Source organism: Sitophilus oryzae, unplaced genomic scaffold (genome assembly GCF_002938485.1).
Source record: "Sitophilus oryzae breed Bouriz unplaced genomic scaffold, Soryzae_2.0 scaffold_1870_pilon_pilon, whole genome shotgun sequence".
Taxonomy (NCBI): domain Eukaryota; kingdom Metazoa; phylum Arthropoda; class Insecta; order Coleoptera; family Curculionidae; genus Sitophilus; species Sitophilus oryzae.
In genome coordinates, this window is record NW_022146580.1 from 783,025 (window position 1) to 795,263 (window position 12,239).

At 32.1% G+C, this 12,239-nt stretch overlaps 2 protein-coding genes across 3 annotated transcripts in view; both read left to right on the forward strand.

Annotated features, from left to right (window-relative positions):
- LOC115883359 (myosin-15-like) overlaps positions 1-12,239 on the forward strand; it is a 55,323-nt gene that overhangs the window by 8,172 nt on the left and 34,912 nt on the right. The window lies entirely within an intron of this gene.
- LOC115883360 lies at positions 9,401-10,553 on the forward strand. The gene is made up of 2 exons (XM_030901725.1): positions 9,401-9,950; positions 10,009-10,553. The coding sequence occupies exons 1-2, from the start codon at positions 9,671-9,673 to the stop codon at positions 10,539-10,541; spliced, it is 813 nt and encodes a 270-aa protein (XP_030757585.1). The 5' UTR covers positions 9,401-9,670; the 3' UTR covers positions 10,542-10,553.

Here is a 12,239-nt window from a genome sequence, read left to right on the forward strand (position 1 = left end):
TATAGTTAGCCAAAACGTTTTTTTTTAAACCAAATAAAAATAATGAAAGCCCAAATGAAAACTTAAATCAGCGTTTTTCCCGAACCTAAAAATCCCAAGAAAATCAAAGATTTTAGAATAATTTACATAAAATGCCAGCGATCTTCATTTCATAGCCATCGCTGACGCCTTTTTTAGATGATATTGTATTATTTGTAAATATAATTTTTGAACATTGATACTTGCAAAATATACATATAAATTTTGTGAATGCAAATAATAATACATCACTATTAGTAGATATTGATTGTTTTTTTTGTTAAATTAGATCGATTTTCAAACCCCAAAATTTAAAATATATTTACATTTTACCCAATATCTTATGTAATACATTATTTGTATATTGTAAAACATTTGCTGCATTTGTATGGTTCATAGTTTATTTGCCAAAGTATTTATTACTATAAATAGGTATATATGTTGTAGTTATTAACTGTATATTATGTATATTTCATGTGAACTATATAATTTTTAAAATACAAAACAAAAATCTGAGGAATAATTATGTTTTCCATGTATTCTACAACATATTTATTAATCCGTAGTATCTAACTAGCGTGACGTCATAAATCTCGCCCCAAGGCTGTTCTATTAGAGACGGCATTGGTCCAGGTCATGACTGGTAGTACACATTGGTCGAATTTATTCTTTTTTAGATAAAGTAGCATTCTAGATTTGAGTATGATCGAGTTTCTTTCATAAGTACTGCATGCTAACTTAATTCTTCTGTTGATTTCTGGTAGAGAATAGTACCGGATATAAAATATACAGGGTCGTTTTTAACTCGTTTTTAAGTTATTTGCTAGGCTTAAAATGTTTCTTTCTATTAATTTCAACTAATAGCTTCTGTGACTTAACGTAAAATAAGTATAATTTATAATTATTATTAATACTAAGTTTTAGTGCCCGCTAACCCATAAATTTCTAATTATATTTCGGCTTTCTTTTTCTTCAAGGTAATGAAAAATTATTTTATTATTATTTACCCCTACTATTTTCAGACAAATATGTTTTTTTAACGCAATTGGTAGTTGTCTTATTAGATTTTTTCTTCCTCGCATTTGTCGATGTCGACTACAACATCTTTCATCGTCTGCAACAGTTTGAAGACTTTTATGGCTCTCCCTGGGCAGATATGGTATTGAAGACATATTTTTTTTTAAATTGGTCTATGTCGTCAATTTTCAGGTATATCATTTTCTTAAATATCTTTTTTTATTTTCTTCCTAAAGTTTTTATAATTTAATTGTGTTATTTCTTTGCATAATTGTATTTTGTTGACTCGTATTGTATTCTCTCGACTGTTCTGATGTCTGTTTTTCTTTTTTTAAATTTCTTAACTGTGCATTTGAAGCATTAAGTTGCAAAACCCGTATTATCCCAAAAACTATGTTTCGAGATAATATGCAAATGCTTGAAGCGTTATTTTACAAAAAACGTATCTGTTGAGTGGAATCATTGCTTTGTATCTCGTTTTTCAAGAAATAAAAATTAATATTTAATTTTTAAAGAAAAAAAAACACAAAAATAATTCGGATAAAGCGGGTTTTGTTGCAGTATGATGCATATTGCGGGTTTTGCTACGGATTTGAAATGGATAAGACGTCAGTAGTAATATTATACTTTTTTTAAATGCGGGATTTGCAATAATAATGACAATAAAAAGCAAATATAAGTGGATAAGACAGATTTTGCTACTGTAACGTAATTTGTAGTGAATTTTATATAGGAACAGGCGACTTTTGCTGCAGTTTTGGGACTATGTTTATGCAGCTTTTTATAGTTTTAGACTTTTCAAAAACCAACTTTTAATCTATATTTTAGTTGTACTAATTTTCAATTGATACACTATAGATTTCAACAAAAACTGTATTATTTAAGAATCCTGCAAAGGAATTCACCTCGGAATTTTCATTTTCCGAGAAACCCTGTATTATAACATCCCATATGTATTTTCTGAAGAATTTACCACGAAAAACGGCATTTTCTTTGAGTTTTTCTTCTCTTGTAAGTTCAATCAGTACCCATCTCGCGGGCAAAGGAATTTAGCGCCGATTTAGTTCCGTTACAATAGAGATTATAGTACCATAATCTTTAGGTGAAACTAGGAAAAACATTCCACCTTCATTGCTACCTCTGTATCATACACGCGATATTTTTATGATTACACTAGATTATCTATAATTACGTGTTTCTAACTAACAATCTCTACAAATACTTAGTAGCAAAACGACATCCTTTTGATTTTTTAAATAAAAACAAGTGTGGAAGAATTTGTATGTTTTCTTTTACGTTGTTAATACAAAATGTTATTAGTTATTAAAGTTGTTAACAAAATATATTTCTAACAAAAATAGATAACATCGAAAATGCAAGAAAAAATATTTAATTAATTAATTTTAAGTGAATTTCATACTCGATTGGTTTACTATACGTACCGTGTATTCTATAGGGTGTCCCGGAAATAAGGGCAAGCATTTTAAGAGTCCATTTCACTAGTCTGAAAAAGTAGCAAAATAAGCGTTCGGCATTTAACATTTTATGTCAAACTGGCTAGGTATTTTTACACAAATGAAGATAGAAATTAAAGATAAAGGATTATACTATATCCGTATTGTAGCACATTTTTAGACAACTTCTTTATTTTTAAGATTTTGATGGTCAAACCTTAGGCAGATTTCTGAAATATATATTTCCTTCGACCACACACCCGCTTTACCCTTGCTTACCCGACCCTGGGGTGCAACTTTCTTCAAGTTAGCAACCAATCGTTTAGAAGCGATGTCGAAGCCACATCGATACCTGTGTCGATACTATGTTCATTGCAAAACTATTGTCGCTCAAATGCTGCGAAATATGGTATCACTATATCACACTCTTGCACACGTGTCTAGACTGTCGCCTCGCCACAAAGCGAGAAATCAGAATATCGCTACGAATCGATGTTGCTACTGAACATAGTGCATCAAGTTACAAATTACTTTGCTATCGCTTTGAAACATGAACAAAGTTGCACCACTGGAGAACGACCCGAACACAGTACAGCGTAATAGGGTCTTGAACCAAAAACATGCCCATCATGAGGTTTTTTTTGCGAAAAAAAGTGCTGGAAATTTTTTATTTTTCTTGACATTTTCCAGAAAATATTGAAACGCTTTTCAGTGCCGCTTGTTCAGTTTGCGGAAACTTTTTATAGTGCTGGAGAGAATGCAATGTTGTCACCTCTTACGTTATCCACATTCTATATATATTTGTAAGTTATAAGTTTACATTTTTAAATTTCTACAAAAAAATACTTAAATGAATTGTATTCACTGTAGATTTTTTAATTACTATCTAGGGTATTTTAATCATTATGGGAGGTATGAATATGAAGGCTCGTAAGTACTAAGCGTTAAAAGAAAATTATATTCTTGCCATTGCATATGGCAGGATATAGACCGCTTGTTGCAAACACACGTGTGTGAAATAATTCATAGCTGATAACGCATCTCCACTCATACAGGGTAAACAAACTCTCGTGACTTTATCGGTATGCCCGGTATTTTTATCAGAATAATTGTCTGCCAAATGTATTCTATACTGAATGTTTTATGACAGAAGGAAATATATTGCCAATCTATTGACAAAGATCAAATCAAGAAAAAATATGATTTAAGACTAAACCTTAAATGACTTCTTACGAGTCACTTCAGGTATAGGAACATTAGAGTGCACCAAAATATATTTTTTTCTTTAAAATTAATAGCACAGATTAGGTATCCTATAAGTATACAGATAAAAATCTTGTCCCTAATTCGTGGTACGAAAATTGTTTTTTATGACGATGTGCAAACGAGTAAAATTTCCTGTGCGCAAAAATAAACTCGCGTAAAATAACAATAAACAGCGTAATAGAGAGATATCGCTAAACCGAATAGCGTGCATGGACGTTAATAAGGCCAGGTGTTATTTCCTTTACGTGAGGTGGTATTAACTCTCTTCATTTAATTTTATAGTTATCGGATCGGAAAGAATTCTGTTCGCGTCGCGTCCGCTATTTAAACTTAACCTAACTTTGAATTTAAAACTTTGAAATTGTTTTGTTTACTAGGTATTTTAAAACTAAAGAGCTAAAGTGCTTATTTCCAGTGCTTTATTGTTCAACGTCAGCCAGTGGGTTTAGGGCAACAAGCAACAAATTCTCTTAGAAAGGCTAAGTCGTCATCTACTGTAAACCTAAGCCTCTTTATAGGTTCTTTAATATTGGAAGAGGGGGAATCCATATTTTGGGCCATATTTATATAATTCAAAACTATTCCCAGCTACTTAAATATCAAATTACCTAATAAAACTAAAGTAATAATTCAAAACAATTCAAACATAACCTAAAATAAAAGATCTCCCCGGCCGGCCCCGGTTGTCAAATACCCGCACATGCCCATTTAAGCAATTTTCAAACGTTATTTAGAAATGGCGCTTGGTGTAATTGATCCGCAAATTACGTCAGGCGGTAACGTTATTAGCGGGTGTTGCGTTAAAAATTGACTCGCGCATATCGTAACCATGATAAGGGACGCGTAAATACTGCATGACGCTATTCGGTTTTCCGATATCTCTAATAACTGAGCCGGTCAGGCGCTGTGCACAGTTTTACAGGCCATAAGTGGGCGTGCTATGTGCGCAAACTAGTAACCTAACTAGTGCCCGATTCCGAAAATTGGAACCACGAAAAACAATAAAGAAAAAACAAAGTTTATAATCTGTATAATCTGTGTTAATAGTTATTTTTTTTATACAAGACGATAAAATGGTATTTAAGAAATAATTATTTCAAGGAATTTATTACGAGTAGAAAAAATACTGTGCTGGGTTGGCGTTGGTTTCTATGTAATATGACAAATAAATAAAGCTGCCTCTTTAGTTGTCAGTTTTGAGTCAATATTTTTTAATTCTCTTTCGTGTCGATTGCTGATTGAATTGGAGCCAGAAATGGCTCAAAACCAAATAAATAAATTACCGACAGATATTCAGGCTGAGGCGACAAACGCCATATCCAAACTACTTCCATTTAAATCCCGAATAACTTATGAAAAAGAATACAAAAATTTTCAAAAATGGAAGCAATTAAAAAACGTGCGAGAAGAAATTAAGTTTTTAACCTATCCTCGCTGTTAAAGTATCATTTAATTTACCCTTGCGGTTAAAGTACTATTTTATCTACTATTTTTGATAGATATAACGCAATTTTAATAGTTGCTATGGAAAAAAAGATGTATATAATATTGTAGAGAAGTTTGAAATTTTAATATTAATTTTGATCGTGATTTTCTATTTCCCATTTAAATAACACGGGGAGTTCTTTTCAATTTTATTGTGTTCTTACAAATCAGTGTATTGCAAAAATCTAGATATATTTTTGTAGGAAATTGAACGCTCTTCAAAAAAGGTCTGATATGATTTTTCATTTACTCGACTCGTTTGAAAGTTATTGAAGGTTAAAGTTCAACTTCAAATCGTATATGATAACTTCCCCAATTTTTTATATTTATCACGAAATAATGGTTCAAAAATATAAAATATCCTATTTTTCGTAAACTTCATCAAGTATTCTTTGGTAATACGTTGAAATTTTTTACGATTGACCTCGCCAAAATTATCTGTCGATTGTCCCAGCTGTCGTCGACGCCGTTTTTTTTTCGATCATACAATATTATTTAGTAGTTTCCAAAGACATTATAAATATAGACCGAACATCTCATTCATAAATACTCGTTGGTAGTGTATCAAACATTCCAATGTGTCAAACAAGGACAGAAGAGATAGAGAAGTCTAAAATTTCCGACCCCGGCAACTAGGCGCATTTGGATTGTTCTAATGGCCAGTGGCGTATCGTTTTTTGGAACGAATTTAATTAGTAAAGTAAAAGTAAAGTAATTAGTAAAATGTTTACTCCATATTAATATACTACATTAACACTTTTTCGTCAGATGAGTTTTGTTAAAAGGTCTAATATAACAATATAATTAATATCCCACATATACTTATGTTGAAACGTTAGTAAGTAGTTTTCGAAAATCGTTCCAAAGTCGATTTTCAATTTAAACTTTCAGTTAATTCTATATAAACTTTCCGTTACTTTTGAATATTTACAGGGTGACTCAGGCTTCCGAAACAGTTCTATATTAGGTTTGTGGTTGGTGACTTTTCTTTCAATTTTTTTTTTGAATATGGAGGCAATGGTAAAGCACATTTTAGACATTTTTGTAAACATAGGTGGCCGGAACATATTTTCAAACTAAAGTTGTAGATTTGCCATTAAATTTCCATTCCAGAAATACCTAGGGTTGCCACCTGTCCTTTTTTGAAAAGGACAGTCCTTTTTTGGAATAACTTGTCCTTTTGACTTTTTTTGACTTAAAAAGTCATTTTTATTTACGTATTTTCCGAAAATTGTGTTTTTTTGAAAATATAAGACAAGATTTGACTCTCTTTCGGTCTTCTTCTTGTATTATGATGGTTCTGATACGTTTATTTACAAATCCATTACTTTTAAAGATAGCTTCATGAGACAATAAAATTTTAGTTAAATGTCCCAATCTTCATGAACTGTATTAAGCATATGTATTGCGGTTTGAATTACCCCGAGAATCACCCTGTATGTTGACAAAAATATTTTGAAAATGTGCGTTACAATGGCCCCCATCTTATGTAAAAAATTGAAATAAAATTACAAACCAAAAACGTAATAGGTAAAAAGCTTTTTGGAGGCCTGGGTCACTCTGTATATAGGTATGTATAAAACTAGTAGCCTAAGAATTATTTACAGTTCGTCCCATTCTAAAAAAAGAAACACACCGTACAAATAACTCTAGGAAGAGGTATTTGTACGGTGGTAAAAATTGTTTAAACGAGGCCGAAGGGGCAGATATAATAATGCAATAAAATGTAAAAGGGCGGGTAAACAACTTTGTTTATTTGTTGAGCAAAATTCCTTTAGAATATCGTATATAATGACCAAAATATGACGCAATTTTAAGAAAAAAATGTCACTTTCTGGCTTATAAGAAAGTTTCAAATGCAACGTTTATATTCAAATTTGTTATGATCTACAACAGTTAAGTAGTAATTGACGACATTTATAATTCAATTACCGGCTACTACGTTCTTGTTTTAATAGCTCAAAATTCAACAAATATAATTAGAAATTATTTTAATTGTGAGAGGCTCCCTTGTGGGACGCCTATGTACGGCGATTACGGCGCGGCGGAAACAATACCTACCTGTGAAAAGACAAATTCGGGTAATTTGAGCTTATTTTTCCACACATTTGACACTGTCGTACCATACTGAAAATTCGCAGATTCAAAAGTACGTTAAACAAAAACAAAAACTACTGAAAAACACTGAAAAGTTCACTTCGGACTTGATTCCGACTTCAAACACACCGTAAGCTAAACGTAGTACCCTTGTTTATACATAATTAAGGGTAGAACGTTATAACGGACCAAGGGCCGTCGCGAGGGGTGGTGGGACGGTCGGCTCATTTCATTCTGGAAGACTAGCAGCGACGTTGCCAATAGTTCTAGACGTTTCAGCACATTAAACAGTAAACATGTCCTTTAATAGTAACGCATATATCCTCTGGTTAATAACATATTATTACGCATGCTTCTTTAAAATAAACTATTAATTTAATTAAGAAATTGAGATTTATTGATATCCGGTGAAGGTTTTAAAGTCACCTTTTCTGCAAATCAAACTAAGTAGATAGGCGCAAATTTGAGATGTGGCAATGTCGCCTTCTCTATCTCAGTTGGTTTTTACAGTACGTAGTCAACCTCCGATTGTTTGATCGGGTTAAAATGCAAAATGTGATATCTGTTCTTCCTAAATCTATAGTAGTTTCTATATCAAGAGCACGAAAGTGACACTTTAAGCAAGTGTTTTCTGAAACTGCTTAGCGAGAGAGTGTATATGCGTATAATAAAACGAGCGAAATACCAAAGAGACGTGGCTATTTATAAGTACCACCGAGTGTTGCAGAGAGTTCGGCCGTTAAGACGGAGACACATCCAGAAAACTTTGTCGCATTCCTCGAATGCACGAAATCATTGCGATATATATTTCGGTGTCGTTTTCAAACCGGCCATATGTCAAAACAACCGAGAAGTATGTCGCGCATTTTTATTTTGATCTCCTTCATTTAAAAATACAAAAAAATATGTTTATATGGAGAACACCAAAGAACGAGCAAGGGTCTATCATTTATCATGCATCAGTATAAACTGATTTCCAATGAAAGAAACAAATGCCTTCAAAAACGCAATTTTGAAGGTACCAACAAGCGAGTGGAATAACTGCTTTCAGAATTGGTTCCAACAATAGACTTAAAATAAAATATAGACTGAGCATCTCATTCATAAATAGCTGGAACATGCGGTCAGACAATATCTTGTTATTGTTTTAGGTTATAACGAGTGCGACACGAGCGATAGATAGGTTGTCTCTGTCGTAACGGTCATTCCCTGACGACTCTGCCGAGAAACACAAGACTGTCTTTCGTTTCTCAAGTACACCTGAACTCTCCGTATCATAGCCGGGTAATTTTTTTATTTTAATCAAGCTATAATTAAATTAAAAATATATCGTATTTAAGCTTTTTTATATTTTATTAAGATTGAGAACAGGTTTTTTAAATAAAAGTTTAGAAAAAACGTCTTAGAGTCCAAAAAGGATAAAAATAATAAAATACACGTTATAGAAGAAATTTTATAATCGAAATTACGTAATTTTTGAAATTAATAATAAATTATTAATTTTAGTCAAACATTTACAACCCCTAATATTAATCAAAACAGGATCTATTCCGCAGATATAATAGAATCGGCGACAGGGAGAGAAAAAAATAATATATGTTTGTTGTAATTTTTTTTCTGGTTAAGTTATGTCTTATGTAAATTAGAGAAAACATAAATCCAATCCATTAAAGCAAGGAAGGTGATAGGAAGTGGATAAAATGAAAACTACATTTATTTAACTCGGTACTGTCTTTATTATACCGGGTGCGTCCCAAAAGTGGCTCATCCCCATAATTTTTTTATATTTTCAAATAAAAAACTAAGATTTAGTATGTTAGTATATGACATAAATTAGGATTGATTGACGCATTCAATTGTTTTTGGTCACTTCCTGTTTCATCGGAAATGACTATAGGGATTTTCGGAAACTGCGATCTGATTGATCGGATTGTGAGGATTACCAATCCAAACGTTCGAAAATGGATCTCAAAACGAGTCTGTGCGTTCGGAAAGTGATCTAAATAACTCGATTTTTGCCATATATTGTGATCCTGCTAACCCTCCTCACGAGGTGGGTAGAAATAATCAGCTGGTCATTTCTGGGATTAGGATATAATTTTTAAAAATAACGGCTAATAACTGCCGGCACAAGTCATGCACGAGTAGGTATATAGTATAAAGTTCTTTTATCGGATATATACCTTTGTTTTTACGTACAATTATTAGCCAATCGACGTTTTCTTTTCTCACTATGGCCTTTGGTATGGCTGACTTTCAAACAATACAATTAGAGTCTGAAGAAGGCATATTTGAATGTGTAGTTAGTGCAAAGGAATACCTAGACATTGAAAATGGTGGTAAGTACTAAAGGGATTGATTATAAATGGTTATTGAAATTCTTAACATATTTTAATAATTCAATTTTAGATAATGAGTTGGCTAATAGAGTGTTGCAGAGAGAAATTGAGAGGAAGAACAGACTGGCTGCTTTTAGGTATTTAAAGGACCAGGCAAGTGCGGACTTGGCGATGTGTAGTGTGGGTGATAAAGGAAACGCTTCAACAGTCCCAGAAAAATCGGGCTCTTCTGAAACTGATGCTACTACTGAAAGTATTCCAGATGAATGTTCTTGTAAATATTGTATAGTATTGATGTATTTGCCAAATTTCTAATATGCTTATATTTGTAGCGCTTTCCAATAGGTGGTCAGATAGTGAAATCAAATTATTATTAGAAAATTATCGTAATAATATTGTTAAATTAAAGGATAAAAAATTCCGTTCAAAAAGCATTTATAGTGAAATAGCTAAAAATTTTCCCCGATTTACTGAGGCACAAGTTGAAACTAAATTAAAAAATCTAAAAAAAACATATAAAGTAATTTTGGATAACAGTAAGTCTACAGGAAGGGGGAAAATCACTTGGTCTCACTTTGATCAAATGCACGACATTTTTGGTTCCGATCCTGAAAATAAACCTATCTCAATAGCCTCCAGTAGCTCTGGTTTTAAAATATGTAAAAAACGAGAAAATAATTCTGAAGATACTGATGATGAAACCGAACTAATGGAGACACCGAAAAGGAAAAAAACGAAGACAGAGAGCACAGAACCTGAGTGGTTTAATAAATTTAGGGAAGAAATGAAAGAGCGTCATAATGAAAGGATGGCACTGGAAACACAATTTTTGACGCTCTTCAAAGCAATGGTAGATAAAAATTGATTATTTTTATTTGTCATTGAAAAACGTTTACGTTGGCAGTAAATAAATGATTTAAATAAAGTTATAGTGTTTTATTAGTGTTTTTATACCATAGATTTAAAAAGAATGTGTAAAATGGATTTAGTAGACAAAACAAATTTTGTTTTTATAAAAAACAGCATTACACAAACTAAAGGTAGATATTATAGAATTGTAGAAATGTAGTTTCTTTTTGCTACTCCTCTATTTTCTACCTCGTCATTATATTCAACACCCACATGGTCTTCTACATCTTCTGGAAGTTCCATAATAATATCATCTTTTTCTGTTATACACACATTATGTAAAATACAGCATACTAAAATTATCTTGGGTATGTTGACTGTCAAATATTTATTTACAAATTTTAATATGTGAAATCTTGATTTTAGTATTCCGAAAGTATGTTCTATTGTTATTCTTATTGACGATAATCTCTTATTAAATCTTTTTTGCTGGGCATTTAAGTGCCCATTATCTCTAAAAGGTGTCATTATATATTGGCTTAACGGATATGCCGAGTCCCCCAGCAAGTGAAAATTATAAAAGAACAGTTGCTCTGGGTTTTGCAGCATTGCAACACCGAAATCTGAATTTCTTAAAATGCGAGCATCATGCATACTCCCCGGCCATCCTAAAAAGTTAATCTGTTATGTTATGCTATAAAATATAATAGAAATTAAATTTAGAGTTTGAGCCCCATATTTTTAAAGATTTACTTACCACAAGTAACATTAATAAATTCCTTTTTTTCATTACATATTCCTTGCAAAACGACTGAGTAATATCCCTTCCTATTTATGTATGATTCACTTTTTTCTTGTGGTTTTGAAATTGGTATGTGGCTGCCATCAATGCATCCAATTATATCAGGAAATATATTTTTTGTTCGAAAATGGTAACTTGTTCTTCTTGCTTCTTCAATAGTAGGCCACTTAATAAAAATATCTTTTAAACATATAATAGCATTTAAAATAATATCAATACATGCATAGGCTGTACTTTTGGAAACATTAAACCTATCTGAGATTGATCTACAAATATTTAGTATGAAGACGGCTGTTTTTAATTTTAATAGTTGCCTAACTTAAGTAGGTACCTACCTAAAAACTTCTTGATTTCCCAAGTACCAAAGGCAAATTAACATTTGTTTTTCAAGTGGGATTGGATGTCGACCAGGCCGCTTAATAATATGGCGTGAAACAAGGGTAAGTAAAATTTCTACTGTTGACCTATTCATTCGGAAATGGGATTTAAAATCTGCAAATATAATAACAGATACTATATAAACCAAATTATACAGTCATAAATCACTTACATCAATGAAGACTAATATAATATTATATTCAGGTAAACGACTAAACGAATATATTTTCTTACCATCATTGAAATATCTTGGAATCATAGACTTAGAATAAAATATAGACTGAGCATCTCATTCATAAATAGCTGGAAGATGCGGACAGACAACGTCTTGTTATTGTTGTGTTATTGTTTTTGGCTCTAACGAGTGCGACACGAGCGATAGATAGGCTGTCTCCGTCGTAACGGTCGTTTCCTGACGGCTCTGCCGCCCAACGCAACACTGTCTTTGTTTGGCTTCCAGTGCACCTGCACTCTCCGTATCATAGGCAAGGTATTTTTTAATTTTAATGAAGCTATAATTCAATTAAAAATATA

Excerpts from the sequence above, each read along its gene's own strand:
- LOC115883360 (XM_030901725.1), top strand. The coding sequence starts at position 9,671 with ATGGTGGTAAGTACTAAAGGGATTGATTATAAATGGTTATTGAAATTC. Across the intron at positions 9,951-10,008 it reads TATTCCAGATGAATGTTCTT|CGCTTTCCAATAGGTGGTCA; the intron begins GTAAATATTGTA and ends TTATATTTGTAG.